General features: G+C 46.0%; 2 protein-coding genes and 1 long non-coding RNA gene across 4 annotated transcripts; all 3 read right to left on the reverse strand.

Annotated features, from left to right (window-relative positions):
* Window positions 1-19,699: 19,699 nt before the first annotated feature.
* Window positions 19,700-22,084, reverse strand: LOC121568110. Of its 2 annotated transcripts, XM_045218929.1 has the most exons (8): window positions 21,893-22,084; window positions 21,607-21,665; window positions 21,127-21,196; window positions 20,950-21,039; window positions 20,406-20,504; window positions 20,195-20,278; window positions 19,984-20,088; window positions 19,700-19,889 (listed from the first exon to the last, which is right to left on the reverse strand). In XM_045218929.1, the coding sequence occupies exons 1-8, from the start codon at window positions 22,076-22,078 to the stop codon at window positions 19,755-19,757; spliced, it is 828 nt and encodes a 275-aa protein (XP_045074864.1). In that variant the 5' UTR covers window positions 22,079-22,084; the 3' UTR covers window positions 19,700-19,754. The 2 variants fall into 2 exon arrangements, with proteins under 2 accessions (XP_045074864.1, XP_045074867.1); XM_045218932.1 differs by lacking the exon at window positions 20,406-20,504.
* LOC123491062 lies at window positions 22,080-26,524 on the reverse strand. Its single transcript, XM_045220942.1, has 13 exons — window positions 26,392-26,524; window positions 25,931-25,974; window positions 25,614-25,691; window positions 25,403-25,468; window positions 25,204-25,290; window positions 23,590-23,667; window positions 23,387-23,473; window positions 23,206-23,304; window positions 22,967-23,071; window positions 22,618-22,716; window positions 22,448-22,495; window positions 22,245-22,325; window positions 22,080-22,130 (listed from the first exon to the last, which is right to left on the reverse strand). The coding sequence occupies exons 4-13, from the start codon at window positions 25,436-25,438 to the stop codon at window positions 22,080-22,082; spliced, it is 771 nt and encodes a 256-aa protein (XP_045076877.1). The 5' UTR covers window positions 25,439-25,468; window positions 25,614-25,691; window positions 25,931-25,974; window positions 26,392-26,524.
* Window positions 24,302-24,773, reverse strand: LOC121567719. Its single transcript, XR_006001156.2, has 3 exons — window positions 24,730-24,773; window positions 24,511-24,609; window positions 24,302-24,343 (listed from the first exon to the last, which is right to left on the reverse strand). It is a non-coding gene; the product is annotated as an uncharacterized LOC121567719 (long non-coding RNA).
* Window positions 26,525-27,481: the final 957 nt, after the last annotated feature.

Genomic DNA, 27,481 nt, shown 5'->3' on the forward strand with positions numbered 1-27,481 from the left:
TTGATCCTGAGAGACAACAACCCAAAATGGTTTAGTTTTCTCTATTTATTTACCCCACAGCAAGCATTAGCATCGCTTGGACGCTTCAAAAAGCATGCCCAAATCCTCAAAGTCACTTCAAACCAAATGGTAGGATATACAGTGAGGGAAAAAAGTATTTGATCCCCTGCTGATTTTGTACGTTTGCCCACTGACAAAAAAATTATCAGTGTATAATTTTAATGGTAGGTTTATTTGAACAGTGTGAGACAGAATAACAACAACAAAATCAAGAAAAACGCATGTAAAAAATGTTATAAATTGTTTTGCATTTTAATGAGGGAAATAAGTATTTGACCCCCTCTCAATCAGAAAGATTTCTGGCTCGCAGGTGTCTTTTATGCAGTTAACGAGCTGAGATTAGGGGCACACTCTTAAAGGGAGTGCTCCTAATCTAAGCTTGCTACCTGTATAAAAGACACCTGTCCACAGAAGCAATCAATCAATCAGATTCCAAACTCTCCACCATGGCCAAGACCAAAGAGCTCTCCAAGGATGTCAGGGACAAGATTGTAGACCTACACAAGGCTGGAATGGGCTACAAGACCATCGCCAAGCAGCTTGGTGAGAAGGTGACAACAATTGGAGCGATTATTCGCAAATGGAAGAAACACAAAATAACTGTCAATCTCCCTCGGCCTGGGGCTCCATGCAAGATCTCACCTCGTGGAGTTGCAATGATCATGAGAATGGTGAGGAATCAGCCCAGAACTACACAGGAGGATCTTGTCAATGATCTCAAGGCAGCTGGGACCATAGTCACCAAGAAAACAATTGGTAACACACTACGCCGTGAAGGACTGAAATCCTGCAGCGCCCGCAAGGTCCCCCTGCTCAAGAAAGCACATATACAGGCCCGTCTGAAGTTTGCCAATGAACATCTGAATGATTCAGAGGAGAACTGGGTGAAAGTGTTGTGGTCAGATGAGACCAAAATCGAGCTCTTTGGCATCAACTCAACTCGCCGTGTTTGGAGGAGGAGGAATGCTGCCTATGACCCCAAGAACACCATCCCCACCGTCAAACATGGAGGTGGAAACATTATGCTTTGGGGGTGTTTTTCTGCTAAGGGGACAGGACAACTTCACCGCATCAAAGGGACGATGGACGACGCCATGTACCGTCAAATCTTAGGTGAGAACCTCCTTCCCTCAGCCAGGGCATTGAAAATGGGTCGTGGATGGGTATTCCAGCATGACAATGACCCAAAACACACGGCCAAGGCAACAAAGGAGTGGCTCAAGAAGAAGCACATTAAGGTCCTGGAGTGGCCTAGCCAGTCTCCAGACCTTAATCCCATAGAAAATCTGTGGAGGGAGCTGAAGGTTCGAGTTGCCAAATGTCAGCCTCAAAACCTTAATGACTTGGAGAAGATCTGCTAAGAGGAGTGGGACAAAATCCCTCCTGAGATGTGTGCAAACCTGGTGGCCAACTACAAGAAACGTCTGACCTCTGTGATTGCCAACAAGGGTTTTGCCACCAAGTACTAAGTCATGTTTTGCAGAGGGGTCAAATACTTATTACCCTCATTAAAATGCAAATCAATTTATAACATTTTTGACATGCGTTTTTCTGGATTATTTGAACAGTCTCTCACTGTTCAAATAAACCTACCATTAAAATTATAGACTGATCATGTCTTTGTCAGTGGGCAAACGTACAAAATCAGCAGGGGATCAAATACTTTTTTCCCTCACTCTAGCAACCCAAATACCATAACAAGTTGCACATACAGTAGAAGTCGGAAGTTTACATACACTTAGGTTGGAGTCATTAAAACCCGTTTTTCAACCACTCCACAAATTTCTTGTTAACAAACTATAGTTTTGGCAAGTCGGTTAGGACATCTACTTTGTACATGACACAAGTAATTTTTCCAATAATTGTTTACAGACAGATTATTTCACTTATAATTCACTGTATCACAATTCCAGTGGGTCAGAAGTTTACATACACTCAATTGACTGTGCCTTTAAACAGCTTGGAAAATTCCAGAAAATGATTTCATGGCTTTAGAAGCTTCTGATAGGCTAATTGACATCATTTGAGTCAATTGGAGGTGTCCCTGTGGATGTATTTCAAGGCCGCTCAGCAAGGAAGAAGCCACTGCTCCAAAACCGCCATAAAAAAGCCAGACTACGGTTTGCAACTGCACATGGGGACAAAGATTGTACTTTTGGAGAAATGTCCTCTGGTCTGATGAAACAAAAATAGAACTGTTTGGCCATAATGACCATCGTTATGATTGGAGGAAAAAGGGGGTTGCTGTGGGGGTGCTTTGCTGCAGGAGGGACTGGTGCACTTCACAAAATAGATGGCATCATGAGGAAGGAAAATTATGTGGATATATTGAAGCAACATCTCAAGACATCAGTCAGGAAGTTAAAGCTTGGTCGCAAATGGGTCTTCCAAATGGACAATGACTCCAAGCATACTTCCAAAGTTGTGGCAAAATGGCTTAAGGCCAACAAAGTCAAGGTATTGGAGTGGCCATCACAAAGCCCTGACCTCAATCCTATAGAACATTTGTGGGCAGAACTGAAAAAGCGTGTGCGAGCAAGGAGGCCTACAAAGCTGATTCAGTTACACCAGCTCTGTCAGGAGGAATGGGCCAAAATTCACCCAACTTATTGTGGGAAGCTTGTGGAATGCTATCCGAAACGTTTGACCCAAGTTAAACAATTTAAAGGCAATGCTACCACATACTAATTGAGTGTATGTAAACTTCTGACCCACTGGGAATGTGATGAAAGAAATAAAAGCTTAAATAAATCATTCACTCTACTATTATTCTGACATTTCACATTCTTAAAATAAAGTGGTGATCCTAACTGACCTAAGAAAGGGTATTTTTTACTAGGATTAAATATCAGGAATTGTGAAAAACTGAGTTTAAATGTATTTGGCTAAGGTGTATGTAAACTTCCGACTTCAACTGTATAAAATATTGGAGGATATTATAGTAATTCTGGTATTTATATAGTATTTCTGTAAAATAAATCAAACATTTGGAGAATACACACCAATACAACACACTGTGTACATTCAGAGTGTAGCTGGTTTCTGTATTACAGTTCTACCAAGTATCCATACCACTGACAGACTTTTATGAGCTGTTTTGACTGCAACAAAGCATCATTCATGTGTAAGGTGATATCGATTTTGTACATGGTCATACCTAGTTATAACTAGTTATAACCATAGGCGAGTACATAAGGTACGCCATCTCTGCATGTGATATGTCTATCTGGTCAAAATCACTGATACAGGTCCCCCTTCACCTTCTGGTGGTATGGATAACTTAATGTTATGTCTCCAGAGCAACCTGGATTCAAATAAAGTATTTAAAAATATATATTGCCTTAGAATGATTACCTTTTAGAGATTACACATCAATTATACAGCTCTGGGTGTAGATTCATAGTATATTTACATTTTAGTCATTTAGCAGACGCTCTTATCCAGAGCGACTTACAGTTAGTGATTACATATTTTTTTTATACTGGCCCCCCATGGGAATCAAACCCACAACCCTGGCGTTGCAAACGCCATGCTCTATCAACTGAGCTACATCCCTGCCGGCCATTCCCTCCCCTACCCTAGGCCAATTGTGCGCCGCCCATGAGTCTCCCGGTCACGGCCGGCTGCAACAGAGCCTGGATTCGAACCAGGATCTCTAGTGGCACAGTTAGCACTGCGATGCAGTGCCTTAGACCACTGCGCCACTCAGGAGTATATCTGAGTTCTGTATTGCAGTTCTATCAAGTATTTATACCATTGGCAGACTTTATACACCATTGGCAGATTTCTATATGCACTAAAATACGGTTATATTGGTTTTGTACACAGCCATATGATACGTGATTGGTGCGTACATGGGGAGCTATATCTCTGTAGATGATCTGTCTATCTGGTCAAAATCACTGATACAGGTCCCCTTCCAGACTCTGGTGGTACGGATAACTTGCTATTATGTATCCAGAGAAACCTGGATTCAAATAAACGTCCTTGTCACGACTTCCTCCGAAGCTGCCTCCTCTCCTTGTTCGGGCAGGCTTCGGAGTTCGTCGTCACCGGCCTTCTAGACACTGCCGCTCCTCTCTCTCATCATTCCATTTGTTTTGTCTTGTTTCTTACACACACCTGGTTCATATCCCCTCATTAGTACCTGTATAAGTATTCCCTCTGCCCCCCCTGTCTTTGTGTGTGATTGTTTGTTGTGGAGGTTACCATAGCTCGGTGGAGCTATATTGTTTTGTATCGCCGGGATCTTCACCCGTGTGCCTTGTTGTTTTCCAGTGAGCCGTATTTCCGCACTTGAGGGCTTTATGCATTGCTGCATACCGCTGTTCTTACAGAATAAACCATTTATTTTGGGATTTACCCTCCTGTGCCTGACTCCTTCTAAATCACCCGACTCCACAGTTGGACAACCTGCTAGCTTCAGGAGGACGTCCTGGAAGGGGCCTGCCCGTTTCACCCGCCTTCAACCCGGATTACGTTCCGATGGAGCTGGGTGGTGCAGCGATCCGGGAGAACGGAGGACGACAGCTCCAGTGTCACTCTTGTGGCAAGAGAGGACATTCTGCTGCACGCTGTCGTCAGGGTTCTTCCGGGTCTGGAGGCGGCAGGCAGGGCACTCTCATGTCACCCCAGGTAGCGCAAACCCACACTCGTTCAGAGCCCTCTGCTGCGCACTGCACCATACACGTCAACTTGCCTGATTACACGGTAGTTCCCCAGTGTAAGGAGCTGGTCGATTCAGGCGCAGCTGGGAACTTTATGGACAGATCTTTAGCTAATAGTCTCTGTATTACATTGGTTCCCCTACCCATTCCATTGCCCATCAAAGCACTTGACAGTCGACCATTATGGTCAGGTTTTGTTAAGGAAGTTACAGCACCAGTCACTATGATTATGCAGGAGACCCATAGGGAGCAAGTCACCTTCTATATTATTGAGTCCCCTGATTTCCCTTTTGTGTTGGGTCTTCCCTGGCTCGCACTACACGACCCCACCTTGTCATGGCCGCAGAGGGTTCTCACGGGGTGGTCGCGAGAGTGTCAGGGTAGGTGTCTAGCTGTTTCCGTTGGTGCAACCACGGTGGAAAGTCCAGACACTACCTCCACTGTGCGCATTCCCCCCGAATACCTCGATTTGGCGCACGCATTCTCCAAAATGCAGGAGACCAAATTACCACCTCATCGGGTGGGGGATTTCGCGATAAACCTCCGGGTAGACGCTGTGCCTCCCAGGAGTCATGTGTGTCCCCTGTCGCAGGCTGAAACGGAGGCTATGGAGACATACTGTACGTCTCCGAGTCCCTGCGCCAGGGTTTTTTTTTGCCCGCCTCTTCTAGTTTCTTTTTTGTGAAGAAGAAAAACAGAGGTCTGCGCCCTTGCATTGATTACCCGGGCACTTAATTAAACCACCATTCGCTATAGTATGAAAAATGTATGCACTCACTAACTGTAAGCCGCTCTGGATAATACGTCTGCTAAATGACTAAAAATGTTTTTAAAATATATAGTTACCCTCTACCCCTCATCTCCTCTGTTATTGAATCAATGCATGGGGCGCGCTTCTTCACGAAATTAGATCTCCGGAGTGCGTAAAACCTGGTGCGTGTTCGGGAAGGGGACGAGTGGAAGACAGCCTTTAGCACAACCACGGGGCATTATGAATACCTGGTGATGCTGTACGGGTTGATGAATGCTCCATCAGTCTTCCATGCCTTTGTTATCGAGGTGTTTCGGGACATGCTGGGTCGCGGTGTGGTGGTCTACATCGATGACATTCTGGTGTATTCGTGCGCAGAGCATGTGTCACTGGTTCGCAAAGTGCTGGGTCGACTGTTGGAGAATGACATATATGTCAAGGCAGAAAAGTGTCTGTTCTTCCGACAGTCCGTCTCCTTCCTTGGATACCACATCACCACCTCAGGTGTGGAGATGGAGGGAGACCGCATTTCAGCCATGCGTAATTGGCCGACTCCAACCACGGTAAAGGAGGTGCAGCACTTTATTGGCTTTGCCAACTACTATCAGAGGTTTATCCGGGACTTTGGCAAGGTCGCAGCTCCCATCACCTCTCTGTTGAATTGTGGGCCGTCCCGGCTCCGCTGGTCTGCTGAGGCTGACAGGGCTTTCAGTAACCTGAGGGCTCTGTTCACCTCAGCCCCGATACTGGCCCATCCCGATCCATCATTACCGTTTGTATTGGAGGTGGATGTGTCCGAGGTAGGGATAGGCGCTGTCCTTTCCCAACGCTCGGGCACGCCACCCAAGCTCCGCCCCTGTGCCTTCTTCTCAAAGAAGCTCAACCCCGCGGAGCAGAACTACGACGTTGGTGATCGGGAGCTGTTGGCTGTTGTCAGAGCCCTGACCGCGTGGAGGCACTGGCTTGAGGGGGCGAAACACCCTTTCCTCGTCTGGACTGACCACCGTAACCTGGAGTACATCTGGGCAGCAAGGAGACTGAACGCTCGCCAGGCCAGGTGGGCCTTGTTCTTCACCCGGTTTGATTTCACGCTGTCATACATACCAGGCACAAAGAAAGTGAAGGTAGACGCACTGTCACGGCTGTACGACACAGAGGAGAGGTCCATAGACAACACCCCCATACTCCCGGCCTCCTGCATTGTGGCCGCGGTAGTGTGGGCTGTGGATGCGGACATAGAGCGGGCGTTACGCACAGAGCCATCTCCACCTCAGTGCCTAGCTGGGCTGCGGTACGTGCCAGTTTACGTCCAGGGTCTGGAAGGCGTTCATGGAACGTCTGGGGGTCTCGGTCAGCCTGACCTCTGGGTTCCACCCCGAGTCTAATGGGCAGGTGGAACGGGTGAATCAGGATATGAGTAGGTTCCTGCGGTCCTACTGCCAGGACCGGACGGGGGAGTGGTCGGTGTTCTTGCCATGGGCCGAATATGCCCAGAACTCTCTCCGCCACTCCTCCACTAACCTATCTCCCTTTCAATGTGTTTTAGGTTATCAGCCGGTCCTGGCACTGTGGCATCAGAGCCAGACTGAAGCTCCTGCGGTGGATGACTGGTTTCGGCGCGCAGAGGAGACGTGGAACGCTGCCCACATCCACCTCCAGCGCGCCGTGTGTCGCCAGAAGGCCAACGCTGACCGCCACCGCAGTGAGGCCCCGGTCTTTGTACCGGGTGATCGGCTGAATTAGGTGTTTTTGGCTGGGGTAAAAATGACCCCAAAGGACTTGATACAGAAACACTAAACAATGATTTAGATTTATTAAGAACAAGTTGATTGACAGTCATGACAATTGGAAGAATTATATAAATCACCTTTGGGCTATGATAAAAAATATGCCTCTGGGGTCAAAATGACCCCAGTCGGTGGTATGAGGGCTAAAAAGTCTGGAGCCATAAAAGTGAAAAGGTCTCGAAAAGAGAAGTCAGCATTTATCGAAACGGGGGTACTTAAAAATTAAAGAAGCCTCGTAAATGTAGCAGCCGACAGTGTCATTTGTTATCTAGTCTTTCAATGCTCTCTCTCTCTTTCTCACTTTTTGTAACGATCCCGGCAGTCTGAGTCGGGTCCTGTCTGGTGACTAGTTTTTCTGTTCGTGATCTCCAGTTTCCCGAGGGTTCGGGAACGCTCCGGGGAGCTCTCTTGATTTCCGCACCTGCATCCCATCAGCAATCTGCACACCTGGTCCTGATCATCACCCTTCTTAGGCTCTGGCCTAACATCCATTCCCTGCCGGATCGTTAGCCATGAACAGTAGGTTTACCAGAGTATCAGTCTTAGAGCCTAGCGTTAGTTTTGTTGTTTTTGCACCTTGTTGGTTTGTTGCTTACTTACCCCCCGTTTTGTTCCATCTGCAGTCACCCGTCCGGAACCTTCATCCAACCTCTGCCTGGTGGTCGGCGGCTGCCGACCCAGGATGGGATCAACCACTGCACCCCCAACAACTAATCAACGCCGCCCGCTCTGTTCCCTGGATTATTCAGCATCACTCTTGAACTTGTAAATAAACACTCACCTTCGTTTCAACTTACCTTGTCCTGGTCTGCTTCTGGGTTCTGGCTTAGCAACTCGTGACAGAACGATCCGGCCAGTAATGAACCCAGCGGACCTGGACTCTGTTCGCCATGCCATTACCCAGCAGGAGAAGATGTTGGGCCATCATAGCACGGTACTACAGGAGATCGCGTTGTCAGTTCGGAACCTTTCTACCGGTCTGACGGAGGTCCAGAACCAACGCAAGTGTCCGGTGGAAGATCCACTACCGGTTTCACCCATCTCGCCTGCCGCTTCTGAAGCTGTGTCCTTCCGTGAGCCCAAGGTTCCGACACCGGAGAAATATGAGGGGGAGCTGGGAAGATGCCGTTCCTTCCTTATGCAGTGTGGATTAGTGTTCGATCTACAGCCCTACTCTTATGCCACAGACAAGGCTAGGATAGCCTTTGTGATTGAGTTGCTGCGTGGTCGAGCGCTGGAGTGGGCTTCAGCCGTTTGGGAACGACAGGATCCCTGCATGGCTTCATACCAGGGGTTCACGGCCGAGATGAGGAAGCTCTTCGACCATTCCGTCCGAGGGAGGGACGCAGCTAGGCGCCTGTTTTCGCTTCGCCAAGGAACTCGCAGCGTGGCCGACTTCGTGATCGAGTTCAAGACGTTGGCTGTGGAGAGTGGGTGGAATGAGGAGGCTCTGCAAGCGGCCTTTACCAGGGTCTGTCGGAGCAGCTCAAGGATGAGTTGATCTCCTATCCGGAGTCTAGTGACCAGGACAGCTTGGTAGCCTTGTCTATTCGGGTGGATAATCGAGTCCGAGAGCGAAGGAGGGAGAAGCAATGGGCTCCGTCCAACCGATCAGCTTCTCAGGTTCCAGTCGGGTCGTCAAACTGCGCGGCTCGCTAAAGTTGGGAGGACTTTTAGCGAGCCAGTTTCGACCTCTCAATACCTCTGTCAGACCCCGTTTCCCGGCTACCCTTATGAACAGGAATCAGAGCTTAGCGATTAACGCTTTATCGATTCAGGTGCCGATGGAAGCTTTCTAGATGCCGAGTTGGTGGAACAGCTGGGGCTTTCCAAGGAGCAATTGCCGGAAGCCATTGAAGCTACCACTCTGGACGGCAGTAGTCTGGCACGTATCACGATGAGGACTGAACCGGTTAAGATGCGGTTGTCGGGGAATCATTCTGAGATGATTTCATTCTTCATTCTGCCGTCTTCCCAGGTTCCTCTGGTCCTTGGATACCCCTGGCTGAAGGAACACAATCCCACGTTCGATTGGGTGACGGGCAAGGTAACGAGTTGGAGCCTTGATTGTCATGCTAACTGTCTCAAGACTGCCTGCCCCCATTCGGTTCCCAGTCAGGTGATTGAGGCTAAACCCCCAGATTTGTCCCTGGTTCCCGAGACATATCACGATTTGGGGAAGTTTTCAGTAAGCAGAAGGCTCTGTCACTCCCTCCCCCACCGACCATATGATTGTGCCATCAACCTGTTCCCTGGAGCTGTCTACCCCAAGGGAAGGTTATACAGTATCTCCCGACCTGAACGTGAGGCTTTGGAGACCTACATCAAGGAGTCCCTAGCTGCTGGTCTCGTTCGTCCCTCGTCATCACCCCTGGGGGCAGGATTCTTCTTTGTGGGTAAGAAGGATGGCTCTCTTCGACCGTGTATTGATTATCGGGGGTTGAATGACATCACGGTCAAGAACAAGTATCCCCTGCCCTTGATGAGTTCTGCCTTCGACTCCTTACAGGGTGCTACGGTGTTCACCAAGCTAGACCTACGCAATGCGTATCACATGGTCCGGATCAGAGAGGGGGACGAGTGGTTGACGGGTTTCAATACACCGATGGGTCACTTCGAGTATCAGGTGATGCCGTTTGGACTGACCAATGCTCCAGCGGTATTCCAGAGTATGGTGAACGACGTCCTGAGAGATATGATCGGTCTCTTTGTGTTTGTTTACCTGGATGACATTCTGATCTTCTCGAAGGAACCTTCCGACCACGTCCAGCATGTCCGGCAGGTTCTGCAGCGATTGTTGGAGAATCGCCTGTTCGTGAAGGCCGAGAAGTGCGAGTTTCACGCCCACACGACATCCTTTCTCGGGTACATCATCTCCAGGGGAGAGATTAGGATGGACCAGGAGAAGGTTAGAGCGGTTCTGGAATGGGCCCAGCCCGGTACGAGATTGCAGCTCCAGAGATTTTTGGGGTTTGCGAATTTCTACCGCAGATTCATCCGGGATTACAGCCGTGTGGCCGCTCCGTTAACTGCCTTGACTTCCAGTATCAGGACCTTCAAGTGGAATCCGGAGGCGGATCGAGCGTTTCTGGATTTGAAGAGGCGATTCACCAACGCACCGATTCTCTCTCAACCGGACACGGCCCGTCAGTTCGTTGTTGAAGTGGACGCGTCTGATGTGGGAGTTGGCGCCATCCTGTCACAGCGATGCTCCACGGACAGTAAACTCCATCCCTGCGCCTACTACTCTCGTCGCCTTTCGCCTGCGGAGAGGAATTACGATGTGGGTAACCGGGAGCTTCTCGCGGTGAAACTTGCCTTGGAGGAGTGGCGCCACTGGTTGGAGGGGGCGGAGCAACCGTTTATTGTCTGGACTGACCACAAGAATCTTGCTTACGTGCAATCGGCTAAACGTCTCAACTCCCGGCCAGGCCAGGTGGGCGTTGTTTTTCGGACGATTCAAGTTTTCCCTGACGTTCCGACCTGGATCTAAGAACGGCAAGGCGGACGCCTTGTCCCGGATGTTCTCCAAGACGGAGGAGAGTGGGTCCAAGACCGAGACAATTCTCCCCCGGAACTGCGTCGTGGGAGCAGTTACGTGGAAGATTGAGGAGGAGGTGCTGGCGGCCCTTCGGACTCAGCCCGGTCCCGGTAACGGTCCACCCGGTCGGTTGTTTGTGCCTGAGTCGGTTCGTCCTGCTGTCCTCAAATGGTCCCACGCCAGCAAGATGGCTTGTCACCCTGGCGTGGCTCGGACAATGGCGTTTCTTCGCAGACGCTTTTTGGTGGCCTGCCATGGCCGAGGATACTCGGGGTTATGTTGCTGCCTGTCCAGTGTGTGCGCAGAATAAGAGTACCAATCGGCCCAGCTCTGGACTACTTCACCCCCTTCCTATTCCCCGGCGACCATGGTCGCATCTGGCCCTGGACTTTGTCACTGGGTTGCCCGCTTCTGAGGGGAACACGGTCGTTCTGACTATCGTGGACAGATTCAGCAAGTTCGCCCACTTTGTGCCTATTGCCAAGCTTCCCTCTGCCTCGGAGACGTCCGAGATCCTGGTTAGGGGAGGTTTTCAGGGTCCACGGGTTGCCCAGTGATATCGTTTCCGACCGTGGCCCTCAGTTTACCTCTGCTGTCTGGAAGTCCTTCTGTTTGGCCATTGGAGCTACAGTCAGTCTCACATCTGGTTTTCACCCCCAATCTAATGGTCAGGCGGAGAGAGCCAACCAGAAGATGGAATCCACGCTACGCTGTCTGGCCTCTTCCAACCCCACCTCCTGGGTCTCTCAGTTGCCTTGGGTTGAGTATGCCCACAATACTCTCCCCTACATCTGCCACTGGGATGTCTCCCTTCCAGTGCCTGTATGGCTACCAACCTCCCTTGTTCCCTTCTCAGGAGAAGGAGCTCTCAGTGCCTTCTGTTCAGGTCCATATTCGCCGTTGCCACCGGACCTGGCATCGGGCCAGAAAAGCACTCCTTAGAGTTTCGGACCGGTATCAGCTCCAGGCGAATCGTCGCCGGATCCCCGCTCCCACCTACACCATCGGAGATAGGGTCTGGTTGGCCACACGGGATCTTCCTTTACGGACTGAGTCTAGGAAGTTGTTACCGAAGTTCATTGGTCCGTTTGTGGTGGAGAAGGTGATCAATCCGGTGGCAGTTCGACTCAAACTCCCGAGGACGCTCAGAGTCCATCCCACCTTTCATGTCTCCTGCCTCAAGCCTGTTTTCCTCAGTCCTCTGTTGCCTCCTCCGCCTCCTCCTCCTCCTCCTCGGATGATCGGAGGTGGTCCTGCCTACACGGTGCGTCGCATCATGGATTCCAGACGGCGGGGCCGGGGTTTCCAGTATCTCGTGGACTGGGAGGGGTATGGTCCTGAAGAGAGGAGTTGGATTCCGCGGCGACAGGTCCTAGATGCTGACCTCATCAGTGACTTCTACCGCCTCCATCCTGGCGCTCCGGGAGTCCGCCCGGTGGCGTTCGGCCGGAGGGGGGGTACTGTAACGATCCCGGCAGTCTGAGTCGGGTCCTGTCTGGTGACTAGTTTTTCTGTTCGTGATCTCCAGTTTCCCGAGGGTTCGGGAACGCCTCCGGGGAGCTCTCTTGATTTCCGCACCTGCATCCCATCAGCAATCTGCACACCTGGTCCTGATCATCACCCTTCTTAGGCTCTGGCCTAACATCCATTCCCTGCCGGATCGTTAGCCATGAACAGTAGGTTTACCAGAGTATCAGTCTTAGAGCCTAGCGTTAGTTTTGTTGTTTTTGCACCTTGTTGGTTTGTTGCTTACTTACCCCCGTTTTGTTCCATCTGCAGTCACCCGTCCGGAACCTTCATCCAACCTCTGCCTGGTGGTCGGCGGCTGCCGACCCAGGATGGGATCAACCACTGCACCCCCAACAACTAATCAACGCCGCCCGCTCTGTTCCCTGGATTATTCAGCATCACTCTTGAACTTGTAAATAAACACTCACCTTCGTTTCAACTTACCTTGTCCTGGTCTGCTTCTGGGTTCTGGCTTAGCAACTCGTGACACTTTTTCTCTCTGTTTTTCAATCCCTCCACCTCTGTGAAGCGCAGTGCACAATCAGAAGAGACCTCTCTGTTCTTCTCATCTCTATGGAGAGAGAAAAGCCAGTGATTACTGTGGACACTTTAGCCCTCAGATGGTCATCTCTACAGATGGATAAGCCTGAAGTGGAACAGGAGCAGACAGACATTCTAAAGAGTTCCTCTGAGGCTATTGCATATTGATTCCTACATGTAATGCAGCTAATGCAGCTATTTCTCTATGCTGTCTGTCTTTCACATTTTTATCATTCTCTCTCAGGGATGGACATGTGTCCTCACATTCTCTCTCTCTCTCTCTCTCTCTCTCTCTCTCTCTCTGTCTTCTCTCCCTCCCCATCTCTCCATCTCTCTCTCTCCATCTCTCTCTCTCTGTCTTCTCTCCCTCCCTCTCCATCTCTCTCTCTCTGTCTTCTCTCCCTCCCTCTCCATCTCTCTCTCTCCATCTCTCTCTCCATCTCTCTCTCTCTGTTTTCTCTCCCTCCCTCTCCATCTCTCTCTCTCTGTCTTCTCTCCCTCCCTCTTCATCTCTCTCTCTCTCCCTCTCCATCTCTCTCTATCTGTATTCTCTCCCTCCCTCTCCATCTCTCTCTCTCTCTCTCTCTCTCTCTGTCTTCTCTCCCTCCCTCTCCATCTCTCTCTCTCTGTCTTCTCTCCCTCCCTCTCCATCTCTCTCTCTCTCTGTCTTCTCTCCCTCCCTCTTCATCTCTCTCTCTCTCTCTCTCTCTCTCTCTCTCTCTCTCTCTCTGTCTTCTCTCCCTCCCTCTCCATCTCTCTCTCTCTCTCTCTGTCTTCTCTCCCTCCCTCTCCATCTCTCTCTCTCTCTCTCTCTCTCTCTCTCTCTCTCTCTCTCTCACACACACACACATACACACACATACACCCCAGATAGATTAGTGGACTTGAACAGGGAATTGGGCTGACAGCACTATTCAGAAAACAGCATGGTTAAGGAATACTCAATGACGTTTTAGACACCCTCCACATACACACTCACTACTGATGGATTTAAGGGAATGAATTTCATTAAAACCTCATGTTCCTTTTAAAGGAGTCATTTCCCTATAACAAGTGTTTGGGTAGTACTGAAAACAAACAGAGCGATAAAGAGAGAAAAGAAGAAGGGAGGGAGGTTACCCTAGAGCATCTTCTCAATGTATTATCCTCCATTCCTTCTCCTTTTTTACATCAGCAAACATCATTTTCATCAGACATCTATTTGCTGCACTGTGTGTGTGTGTCAGTCTGCCCCAGTACCCCATCATCTTGTGATTTGAGCGCCTCGGGATGTGCGCAGCATGTCTTGTGATAATGAGGGGGATGCTCAAGTGTGACCATGTCGGCACCGCTGGTCTTCCGTCTGAACGGAACGGGGGTCTGAGAGACGGGGTGAGGGTGAGGCGACGGAATGGGGGCAATAGCTGGTGAATGGGAGATGAGAGCAGGTGGAACATTTCCCCATACTCACCATGCTTTCCTCAATGCAATATCCCTAGTTCACAATCCTAAAGTGTCCCTGTTGGGCTCCAGTCACCTGCGATACTTCCCCTGAGCATTGGGGTGGAGGGGTGGGGAAAGACGGCAAAATTGGATCACAAGAGAAGGTGGTGTTCTTAAGGAAAGTTAAGATGAGTTTTTTCATCACTATCTGGCACTGGAGATGGTCGGTTTTCTGCTATGGTGGGATACAGTCTCCAACCGCTGTCAAAGAATCTGAATTCTAATCGGTATTCCTGTTGCTTCACAGCCTCCTCCGAAACTGCCTCGCAGGCTGCCAGGCTTGTCGCGCCGCTGATGATGAAAAATCGTGACGTTCAGTCCAACTTCCGACCTGAATTTCTCAAACTGCATTCCCTGTTCAACCGATCAAGTTGTGAGGGCATACACATACAGATTGGTATAGGTATCAGTGGACGTGAAGTCAACGGGATCGGTCTCGTTATTTTGGAGGGGGGATGGAAACGAACCCCATGCATTCAACAGCGAGTCTTGCCCAGGCTGGTCCAGCAGAACATCGATTCTGTGTTGCAATGCGGGTGCTGCCGCGGGAACTGTTTCAGCCCTGCTCTTTCTGGTCCACTCGCGCCTCCACATGTGATGTTGATCAGAGAAGGATAGGGATGGATAGGCTTCGCGTATCAGTGTCGTAAGGAGTAGCCTATACTAAGTTGATCATGCCAGCAGGCCCATTCAAAATGTCACCACAGTGTTGAATTAAAATATGAGTAAAAGTGAATACCCCCCTCCCCTTTGCGTTGAATGTGTTGTTCATTCTTTCTCTCTGTGCTACCCTGACTCACACGAGTGCAGTTAACTTGGGTTATTATTTTTTAGCTCTGCCTGACAATCGGTGTGGTGGGATATCTCGATCCGGTGGAATACGGCGAAATGAGCGCTTATTTCAAAGAGCGCTCCATAAACCACGCCCCAGTGGGCAGATCTAGGCATGTTGCACTGGGACACGTTATAATATAGAGAAAAACATCTCAATTTGCAATGGGTCCGCCGTGGTTCTGTGTTTCCTAGTTATGCTAATATATTTGAGACAAGTGTATTGCAGTTAATTCGTCTTTGACAACTGAATGCATTCATCCGAAATGTGTCTGCCGCATTTAACCCAACCCCGCTACATCCCAGACATCCCAGACAGCAATATAACATACCAGAGGAGGGCATCGTTTAGGCTACCTAAATTATTGGGATCATTTATTTACCACCAGTATTTGGAATACATTGAGTTCGTTGACAAAACAGACCATGGGACAGAGATGTACTTGTCAAAGTCCGTGATGGGTCTGTGTAAACTATGCGATTATATTGGAGACAGCTTTATAGCAGTGAATGTCATCTATTAATATACTGTTATAGTTTTTATGATAGAACATTCAGATTTTTCTGCCTGACTGTGGCGTTCTTTACCTGAATTGTTAGGATTTTATTGTAATCACAAAAAAACTACTTATTTTGCTCAAATAGAGATAATTAAATTATTTTATTTGAAAAGATGGGCCTGGCTGAGAATATAACATTTAGTGACTTTAGGGGGAGAAAGAACGAGTGGAGGCAGCAACAGGCAGGTAGCAGGTAGAGGGGGACCAGGTGGGATTGGGCCAGGCACATCCAGGTGTCAGGCCAGGGTGTCCTCAGTCGTGGTCCAAGAGCCTCAAGGCCCTCTGGAAGTGGAGACAGAAACAAGATGAGGTTTGCTAGCATGCACTGGGGGTAAAGAATAATCAATAGTGTTGTTGTGGACACGGGATAATCTGATTAACACACACACACCTGTTTGACCTCACTGTGATACTGTAAGACTTCTTATGTTACTTTTCTGAGTCAATTCAGGTAGCATTCAATGTCCTGTGTTTGTGACAACCATGGCAGCCAGCATTGTAAATAAAGACATGTGCAGATTGATAATCAGCCTCTGGTGTCTGTGGATCCTTTCCCATTAATGTATTGTTCATGTCAGCCAGGCCCATCTCTTCAAAGAAACGCCATTTAATTAAATCTCTAGTTTAGTCAAATAAGTCTATTGCTTCAGTTTCGTTTTCACTTCTTGTTACCTGGTAAATAACCAACAACCATGGATAACCACAAGGAGAATAAGGTTAGGAAACAGTCCATGACATTCACTGCTATAAACATGTGTCCAATATAATCGCATAGTTTACACAGACCCACCGGCGGACCATTGACAAATAAATCTGTGTGAAAAGGCGTCCCATGGTCTCCTTTGTCACCGAACTCAAATGTATTCCAAACACTGGTGGTATGTTGCATGTTTCCTCACAATATTGTTTTGAACGTTAGTTTTGGACTGATGCCCGTCTGAGCATTCTACTCAATGCATCATCAATGAGCGCTCATGAAGATTTGCATTACATTGGCTTCAAAATACGATGACATTCAAAAGGAGGCAAATATTTAGAAGGAAAACCTTTTGTCATAATTTTGATGTCGCCAGATTGACTTTAGATGAGTATAACGCTAACTAACTAAGATTGAGGAGAGGCCACCGGATTTGAGCTAGCTAACGTTAGCATTGCTAGCATTGCTAGAAATTAATGGCAACACACTGGTCTCATATAAATTAGCATAACTTGGCTACACAGAACCACGGCGGACCCATTGTCAAATTTGAGGATTTTCTTTGTATTGAAACTTGTCCCAGTCCAACATGCCTAGCACTGCCCACTGGGGCGTGGCTTACGGAGCACTCTTTGAAATAAGCGCTCATATCGTCATTTTACACCGGATCGAGTTATCTCACCACACTTGCAATTAAAGGAGAGATGCTTTGAGAGTGAAACGTATTGCGTGAGATGCATGTTTATTCATGCTGGGTTGACGAGGCTCGTCTGTTTCTCGAGCCTTGGGGAACTGTCAGGTATTGCGCGCGCCCATGGCTTCTGACGGGAAAGGTTCGGTTCATCATTCATTCGGTTCAAGGATTCACTCCATTGTGCTGAAAAGAAAGCTCTGCTGTTGGGATAGCTTTATGTAGGCCCTAACAGTTTGTGGGCACCGTTTGTCACCGTTATAGTGCAAATCATGTATTGTTTAGTGTTGTATTGTGTTGTGTTGTGTAGTGGCTTTGCTGGCATGCATCAAACATTTTTTTGGGGAGTTTGCCCCACCAAGATTTACATTTTAGTCATTTAGCAGACGCTCTTATCCAGAGCGACTTACAGTTAGTGAATACATATATTTTTTTATTTTTATACTGGCCCCCCGTTGGAATTGAACCCACAACCCTGGCGTTGCAAATGCCATGCTCTATCAACTGAGCTACATCCCTGCCGGCCATTCCCTCCCCTACCCTGGACGACTTGTGCGCCGCCCATGAGTCTCCCGGTCGCGGCCGGCTGCGACAGAGCCTGGATTCTCTAGTGGCACAGTTAGCGCTGCGATGCAGTGCCTTAGACCACTGCGCCACTCACTTACATGCTAAAATCGCCACTGATCTAGGCTATTGTCTTTTCCAGCCCAGCCCAGTCCGACACAGTCTACACAGCACAGTAAGCAGTAACTTGCCGACTCTGCCGCATCCCATCTCGGTTTGGAAACCGCTGGGGTCTGAAGATGGATCTGTATTCTGGAGGTAAAGTGGCTATGGCTGTAATTTGTATCTCAGCTCCAGAGCCATTAGGGTACTAGGGGGTAACTAGCCCCCCCTTAGAAAAAGGTCTAATTGCTGACAGAAAAAAGCAACGTTTGGAGAAAAAAAATTGGTATGTGGATGAAGGTCATGCTTTGGCGAATAAACTATAAAGAGAAATAAATGGCTACAGTTTAAAACATTTTAGTTATTTAATGAAATGTTGTTTTTAGAAAAGGGATGTGTTTTTTTTTAAGTACCGGGGGTAACTGGCCCCCGGTAGAATATTATGGGATAGGGTTTCACACAAGTGTCTTAAAATCAATTTAATCCGTTTTATTTAGAAATTCTTTAGTAAATAATACTTAAAAGCTAAGTCTAGTTATCTTATTTTAATTATTTAAATAAAATATGGGGAGGAAATGGTGTTGCACATGTCACCATTAATATCCACGCTATGAGGAGATTTGATGTAAAGCCCCTCTTTTTAACTCACCTGCACATACATTGTCTTCTTTCTTTGTTGTTCCTTTTCCATACATCCATAATGTACAATTGCACTAAATATTATTTAAATAATGCAAGATTTTAAATTCCATCAGTCTTTAAAATGACATTCAGGAGCAAAAGGTTTTCAATAGTTGTTTTTAATTCATTTAAAAAAAAATCATTGGAATATAATATTGGAATGGAATATAACTAATAACTAGGGGTGTAACGATTTGTTTTAACAACGATTCGATTTGTATCACGATTCGTGGTTGTCGATACGATTCAAGGACGATATTGGTTCATTTAGAACGATACGATCCGAAACGATTCAGTGACTTGAAATCGATTCAGTAACCTTTTAGCCAAAAATTCAACCAGTGTGACTGAAATAAATACCTGGATACTGGACAGTGCAGGTGAAGTTTCCTAGATTCCTGTTTCTTGTAAGGACCGCAATGGTGGCTTGATAATTTCTCGCTCGTCGGCTTCTCCTCTGTCATCCGCCATGCTATGCTTTGTTGTCTTGGCGCCTTTGCGCTGCTGCTGGCGCTATGACGTCACGGATAGGCAGACTGAATCGAGTAATGTTTAAAGCCTTTATCATTAAAAGTGCTAAGAAAAAACATCCATATAAAGTCTGACGTGCTTAAATCCAATGGGTTATTTCCTAGTATCGATACAATCGATTTATTACATTTTAAAACGATGTTAGATCGATATATGTTGTCCAAAAGGCCAACTCGCTTCGAGCACAGATCGATGTAGTTGGATCATAGGAATATAAATCGATACATCGATGTAGTAGATGGATCGTTACACCCCTAGTAAAAACACTCCAGTGCGCAAAACAGGGGCACTGGAAAATACAAGGCACACAGGGAATATTCCCGGCGATACAAAATACATGGAGCTCCACCGAGCTTCTCTCTCCTCCACAATAAACAATCACACACAAAGACAAGGGGGCAGAGGGAACACTTATACAGGTACTAATGAGGGGATATGAACCAGGTGTGTGTAATAAACAAGACAAAACAAATGGAATGATGAGATGAGGAGCGGTAGTGGCTAGAAGGCCGGTGACGACAAACGACGAAGCCTGCCCGAACAAGGAGAGGGGCAGCCTCGGAGGAAGTCGTGACAGATACTGTATATTTTTGAAAGAATACTATATTTCCCTTGACAGAGTAATGCTGAATGTAAAAAATGGCTCAACTTACCCCACTCTCCCCTACACATGATGTAACATTTGTTTACGATTGACAGATAATGTTTAAATGCAAAACACTTTATTTTGTGATGGGGCCCTCAGCTCAGTTTGGGAACCTTAATCCAGGCTGGACAGCAGGAACTCAACCTGTATTTCTAGATTCCCCATCACCTCCCCCGAGAGCCTCTCTGGGCTTTCATAGATTGACTCATTGAGGTTGAAGATGGATTCTAGCCATGCCTTCATCTGGCCCTGTTGACAACAGACACATCATCAACTATTATTGAGAGAGAGAGAGAGAGAGAGAGAGAGAGAGAGAGAGAGAGAGAGAGAGAGACAAATGTACCTTAACGAGGAGGTAGAAGTTCTCAGCAGCCTCTGTCCAGGCTCCTCCAGGAGGGTGAATCCTCATTATGACTTCCAGGAGCAGATAAAGGAAGCTACCAGGCTTCTGGAGAAGGAACAGGGGACATGAGTGAGTGTCTTCAGATCTGATATGACAACAGTGTGTATAGCATAGATAAACAACAGGATGTTCCATTCTTAGGGCCACTTACAGATATAGGAAGAGATGTCTTTCCTTCTAGAAGGCTTAGTAGAACGAATTCATAAAAAACATCTGCGAAGTTGATGCGGTCGATCTGAAGTCAAACAAATAGGATAATTACATCATCTTCATTGACAAGCACTTTAGAAAGTCTCATTGAGTAGATGTTAGATGAGAAGACGGTGCCTGCAGCTAACGCTCAAGCTTGCATGTAGACCTACTCCTACGAGAGCCATCTCCTGCTCTAGTCGCTCCCTGTTTGCTGGCTCATTAATGAAGTTCACCAGTAGGTCGTAGGCCTGCTGAAACTGCCTCACATCCTCAAAACAAAACAATCATAAAATTCCTTAAAACTTAGATCATAAACTCAAAGATTCAGGTCTGTAATTCAAAGGGCCTCCGATTGTTTGGCTAGTATGACGTTGAAACTTTTCAACTAAACCCTATGAATCACTGTTGCCTAAAGGTAACCCACTGTGCAAGAACTGGTTGAATCAATGTTGTATCAATAAAAAATGTAAATGTGATGATGTTGAATCAAAGTGGGAAACTGATTGGATTTGAAAGAAGTCATCAACGTAAGGGAATTTCGTCTTTTAACCTAAATCCAATTACGTTAATTTTTTGGGGGATTTCACATTGAATTCACATTAGTTGACAACTCAACCAAATGTAAATCAAAACGAGACGTTGAAATGACATCTGTGCCCAGTGGGAACTATATATCTGGTCTGATGAACGTTGCACAATTATGTAATTGGTTACCTGCTGGTTGAGCTCGGATAGTCCACTCAACACCATCCTCCCAGCGTGGGTGAGGTAATTGAGGGAGGTACTGTCTGAGGATGTCAGAGCCTGTGAGAACAAGACAGTACATTTACAAATAGTCCAGAAATGTTCATGAAGTGAAATACAAAAGGTGCTAAATTCACATTTTCTCACCTCCATAGCACGTCTGATACCGGCCAGCCTCAGAGAGAAGTTGGTTGTCCCTTGGTTTTCAAAGTAACGCCTGTAAATAGAAATGTTCAATAACAAATGTTCAACCTAAGAAGCTAAAACATCAGTGCCATGAAATTAAGAAATCATTTTATGTTAGCCTATATTATAACTGCAGGATTCAGAAAGACCATACCAATGTAGGATCTTAATTTGATCACTCTTTTGTTGCTGAGAATTTTCCTGCACGGCAGGAAATGCAAACTTGTAGCGTATTTGGAATTTTCAAGTTTGTAATTTCCACTTTGAAATTTTAGACTCGATTGTCCCTAACGAAAAATGTATCCTGTTGCTGCAGGATTATTTTCCTGCTGTAGCAAACTGTCTCAAATTAAGATCCTACATCTGTATAACTACAATATTGGGCAGATTATTTCAAAGCAAAGGTTTTTACTATAGATGAACACATGAAAGCGAACCCACCGCAACTGGGGCACATCTGCAGCATTATTTTGCTCCTCCACAAACTCCTCCTCAAACTCCTAAAACAGACATCACATTAACTTAAACTCTACTAAACTGCATTTCACCTGCAACATCAACTGAATCAGACAAAACATTCAGTGACATCATAACAATACTTTCATCTTGACCTAACAACTTGACCCTTGACAGACAACACAAACCTATCGATACCAAAACAATGACACACACCTGTACACACAAGTACAAATGAAATAAGAATTATTGACTGTAGAAAGAGTTTTACCTGAGGAGTGCTGTCAGGGGTCTGGTCCTGGTCCTGGGTGGAGTGGTAAGGTGGAGGGGGACTGGGAGGTGAATCGGAAGGGAAAGGGGGAGGCGGAGAATTCTGGGGGAACTGGTGAGAGGAGCCAGAGGACGGCTCATGAGGGGTGGTGATGATGTCAGAGGTGGAGAACTGATATGCCATCATCTCATCCCCCCCTCTCCTGGTACCCCTCCACTGTGGTGGAGATATCCACCTGCTGTTTAACACACAACATGTGACACTGTCAGCCCAACACTGAAAACCACCATATTGAAAACCCCTCAACCAAACACTGAAATAAATCATAACACAGAGAAACAACGGGGTGTACCTGGGCATCCTCATAATAGGTGAACTCAGACCTCCTCTTGACAAGGCAGGACATGAGTCCATGGATCCTTCTACCAAGGAACTAAAAATGAGGCAAGAGATTAGAACGTGTAATTTCATTTTCTGTCAACATGTATTTATTCAAATAGGTAAATGGACATTTGCCACTTTACATTTTTTCTGTGAAAAATTGCCTGACTGTACCTTAATACCAATCAGCTTCTTGTTGGTGAGGACCACCTGGACGAGACCCTTTAAAATAGACAGAGAAACATTACATTTCATCCAGGAAATATAAGTAGACCTATAGCATGTGCGTCATTTGACACAAATCAGGTGCATTTGAGACGAAAGACCAGTTGAGAATCTCTCACCCATGGGTCCAGGATTTTTTCCTGGATGACTCTGCTCCACCACAGCTGCTTCTCCACTCCCCTCACAATGCACAGGTGATGCATGTCCTCTTCATTTTGCTATAAAGAAAAAACTCATTCAGTCTCCAGACCTCTCTCTATATATTAGCTGTAGATGTCTATAACATTTGGCAGGCGATTTCAGTTCTGAGTATAATCCCTGGCAGTGATATAGAGCCCACATGATGTTCATACGACAAGTTTCCCCTAGGTTTCAATTAGGGACAGACATACAAAAGAAAACCCAGAGACAATTGGGAGTTCAAATACACAGGTTTGTTCATAAATGTTAAGAATATGTCTGAAGTACCTGCACTCGTCCATAATGGATATTCCAGTAATGGAAATGAAACGAACCCCAGTTCCCAACCAGCTGCAACTTCTCATAGGGAAAACCAGAGTCTTCCCTATTTGGCTGAAAAACAAAGACATCCCCTAATTATAGAGATTGCTCTGTGATTAATAAGACACACAATTGTGGAGATAGAGGACATGGTAATGTGTACTATTACTAATCAGCTATGACTGTCTAATAATGTGATTGACTACCTGTGAATGGCTATCTGAAGGTGCTGACAGTTCGTCAAGCACTAGCCTCCCAGCTTCAGTGAGGTGAATGGTAGGCTCCTCAATAACCAATTTGGAAGTCTGTGAAAAAAAAGGGAACAGGGGTAAAGTAAATTCTCCCTATAAGATCAGATGAGCTTTGGTTAATAATGTGTTTGGTTACCTGTGTGTTTAACACTGCAAGCTCTGTTACCAGCATTCTCCCAGCACGAGTGAGGTAGTAGACTGGTTTGGCCTTGGAGAAGACAGGCTATGAAGACAAGGGAATATGTTTTTTCATTATGTGGTTTTATAGAAAACTAGTGACTTGATGTTAATCTTTAATATCCTCTAAAGACCAGAGAGTATCAGAATGGATAGACTCACAAAGATAGGAACACACAAGGGTCCAGACCAAGGGATTAAAGCCAGACAGGACCGGTGCCCAACCTCCTCATCCACATACTAAGGAACAAGATAGGATTAAATTAAGAGTCAGTTTGAATGATAGACAGGTAGCCTATATGACTGACAGACTGGAATAGGGAGGATCGCAAGAGGAGGCCACTGCATGATAGATTCTAAGACAATTGGCAGTTGAAATACACATGTCTGTGTTCAAAGGTTAAGGAAACATCTGAGGTACCTGCCTATGAATGGTTACCTGTTCATTTTGAGAGGACAGTTCCTCCCATACCATCCTCCTAGCAGGAGTGAAACTGATGATAATGGGCTGCTCCATTGTGAAAATCTGAGAAAATGAGGGAACAGCTTTAAAGATATCAAAGTATTCTACTAGTGGATACTGAAGGTAATTATCCCTATTAGATCAGATGAGTAATGGTTAATAATCTGAATGGTTACCTGTGTGTTTAACATTGCCATCTCTCTCACCAGCATCCTCCCAGCGTGGGTAAGATAATAAATTGGCTGCAGTTTGACAGGCTATAAAAAAAGGGAATATGTTTACAGAAATGTATTTCCAGAAGTTTCTTTTAGAAAAAGTTATGTTTATGTTTAAGCCCCCCTAAAGACCAGAGAGTATCAGAATGGATGGACTTACAGCGTTTGAAACCCACAGAGGTCCAGACCAAGGGATTAAAGCCAGACAGGGCTGCTGCCGAACCTCCTCATCCACGTACTAAGGAACAAGACAGGATCAATTTAAGAGTCAGTTTGAATGATAGACTGGTACTGTATAGGAGTAAAATATTGGCATAGGGAAGATTGCAAGAGGAGGCCACTGCAATGATAATAGTTGAAATACACAGGTCTGAGATATAAATGTTAAGAACATGTCTGAAGTACCTGCAGATGAATGGCTACCTCTTCAAGCTGAGAGGACAGTTCATCCAATACCATCATGCCAGCACGAGAGATGAAAATGTGCTGCTCAATCTTGCAAATCTGTAAGAAAATGAGGGAACAGTTTTAAGGGCATCAAAGTATCCCACTACCATAGTAGATACTGAAGGTAATCCTGCCAATTAGATAAAATGAGCTTTGTCCAATAATCTGCATGGTTACCTGTGTGTTTAACACTGCCAGCTCTCTCACCAGCATCCGTCCAGCATGGGTAAGGTAATAAGTTGGCTGCAGTGTTACAGACTATTACAAAAATAGGGAATATGTTTACAGAAATGTATTTTCATATTGTTCTACAGAAAGCATCATGTTTATGTTTAAGTTACATAAACCAGTCTAAAGACCAAAGAGTATCAGAATGGATGGACTTACAGAGCTGGGAACCCACAGAGGACCAGACCAAGGGATTAAAGCCAGACAGGTCCGCTGCCCAACCTCCTCATCCACATACTAAGGAACAAGACAGGATCAAATTAAAAGTCAGTTTGAATGATAGACAGGTAGCCTATAGGTCTGACAGACTGCTATAGGGAGGATCACAAGAGGAGGCTACTGCATGATAGATTCTGAGACACTACACAGGTCTGTGTTGAAAGGTTAAGGAAACATCTGAGGTACCTGCATATGAATGGCTACCTGTTCATTTTGAGAGGACAGTTCATTCCATACCATCCTCCTAGCAGGAGTGAAACAGATGAAAATGGGCTGCTCCACTGTGAATATCTGTGAGAAAATGAGGGAACGAACATCAAAGTATTTCACTACCGTAGTGGATACTGAAGGTAATCCTGCCTATTAGATCAGATGAGCTTTGTCCAATAATCTGCATGGTTACCTGCGTGTTTAACACTGCCAGCTCTCTCACCAGCATCCTCCCAGCATGGGTAAGGTAATATGTTGGCTGCAGTTATAAAAAATAGGGAATATGTTTACAGAAATGTATTTCCATATTGTTCTTCAGAAAACGTCATGTTTATGTTTAAAGTACATAAACCAGTTTTAAGACCAGAGAGAAGACCAAAGAGTATCAGAATGGATGGACTTACAGAGCTGGGAACCCACAGAGGTCCAGACCAAGGGATTAAAGCCAGACAGGGCCGGTGCCCAACCTCCTCAACCACATACTAAGGAAGAAAATCAGGATCAATTTATGAGTCAGTAAAATGACAGTTTGAATGACAGATTGTTATTGAACCAATCCTGCTAATGAAGCAGTATTGTTATAGCCTGGGTGCCAGTCTGTTTCAGCTCTCTGTCCACTCCTTATGGGATTGTGATGCCAATATCATATTGCCACGATGGAATTGGCAAGAGAGCAGAAAGACTGGCACCCAAGCTATTGATAGGCCTGCAGCATTCTTACCTGAACAAGGACTGGGTCCTCCTGGTCCAGGGTGGGCTCATTATCTTTATGAAAAACAATAAAGGATTGTTTTCTCTAAGTTTAAGAAATACTAGCTACAAGACACCAGACATCTGTCCATGTAGTTAGGCTGATCATATATTTACTTGTGTTTTATATTGTATGACATCAAATGTATTTATGTGTCTGCATAATGTACCAACATGTTCAATTAAACCTAAAGCAAAGGTTTGGTTTCAAAGGAGCAAGTTTGTATGTTGTTGTTAATCTAGGGCTACACTGTAAAAAATGTCATCACCATGATTGCTACCTAAATGACACCCTATTCCCTATTTAGTGCACTACTTTTGACCAGCGCCTTTTAACCATAGAACTATGGGTCCTGGTCAAAATAAGAAATAGGGTATTGGGTGGCATTTGGGACTATTACTATTTAGACATTGTCAAATATGTAAACTTACCCTCCTCAACCGTGACAACACGGTCCACGCTCTCCACGGTGGCCAGTGCATCCTCACCGATACCGTAATATTTGCTATATGCGGTCCTCTGTAGCTCAGCTGGTAGAGCACGGCGCTTGTAACGCCAAGGTAGTGGGTTCGATCCCCGGGACCACCCATACACAAAAAAAATGTATGCACGCATGACTGTAAGTCGCTTTGGATAAAAGCGTCTGCTAAATGGCATATTATTATTATTATAAAAGTAGACTGCCGAACCGGTCGCAAACAACAGGTCAGCTGCACACAGAAGCGACCTCTCGCGGAGGAATCTCAGCGGGGTCGCTTTCAACAAACGACTGAACATAGACCTACTCATTATCGCTCTACATACTGCAGTGATTTTGACTGAGTTCAAAACCATCTGACAATTCTTTCTTAGAATTACAGGGTTTTATAGGGACCATTAATACGTCAAATTCTTCCATAAGTCATGGTTGGCTATGTCACAATGGGTTATATAAACATGTTTATCAAACTGATTAAAAAACACTCAACAGTAACATCAATTAAATTGAATTTTGAGCATGATTTGGGAGTTTATACAATTGTAAACTATGAAACCATTGTTTAGAGAACAGTAGGAGTATAACCATTTAGAAAATACTGTATCTATGGCTCTGAGTAGGAGTAGAAGGGACAGCGTCACAATGCGCTCGCCATGGTTCTGAAAAAGAACGTTGCTGCGTTCATCAGCTCTGTGATGTTCTAGGCGGAGACACTCACTGAACCACTCACTTTCACGTTCAAGGTGTCAAAGCGTTCAACCAACATGCATTGGACTAAAACATCATTCAAATAGTTACTAAAAAGCCTACAGATATGTTTTACATGATTATTTTAAATCTCCTGCATAAATCAGCTGAGATAGCCTACTCTTCTCATCTCTTCGCCCTCCTGCCCTGGTGGTTATATCTGAGCGTTTTGATAACTGATTGATAATTTGGATTATTCATATCCAAAGTGAAATGCTGATTGTGTCATATTTATAATGTAGGCCTAGTAGCCCACGTTTCATGACATAACCCTAATCCTAAAATAGACTAAAATT

Source organism: Coregonus clupeaformis, chromosome 6, assembly GCF_020615455.1.
Source record: "Coregonus clupeaformis isolate EN_2021a chromosome 6, ASM2061545v1, whole genome shotgun sequence".
Lineage (NCBI taxonomy): Eukaryota > Metazoa > Chordata > Actinopteri > Salmoniformes > Salmonidae > Coregonus > Coregonus clupeaformis.

Excerpts from the sequence above, each read along its gene's own strand:
- LOC121568110 (XM_045218929.1), bottom strand. The coding sequence starts at position 22,078 with ATGATGGCATATCAGTTCTCCACCTCTGACATCATCACCACCCCTCAT. Across the intron at positions 20,505-20,949 it reads TATCCGAGCTCAACCAGCAG|GATGTGAGGCAGTTTCAGCA; the intron begins GTAACCAATTAC and ends TTTTGTTTTGAG. Across the intron at positions 20,279-20,405 it reads AGGAGATGGCTCTCGTAGGA|ATCGACCGCATCAACTTCGC; the intron begins GTAGGTCTACAT and ends GTTTGACTTCAG.
- LOC123491062 (XM_045220942.1), bottom strand. The coding sequence starts at position 25,438 with ATGCTGGTGAGAGAGCTGGCAGTGTTAAACACGCAG. Across the intron at positions 25,291-25,402 it reads TGGCAGTGTTAAACACGCAG|ATATTCACAGTGGAGCAGCC; the intron begins GTAACCATGCAG and ends ATTTTCTCACAG. Across the intron at positions 23,474-23,589 it reads CCTTGTGTGTTCCTATCTTT|CCTGTCTTCTCCAAGGCCAA; the intron begins GTGAGTCTATCC and ends TTGTCTTCATAG.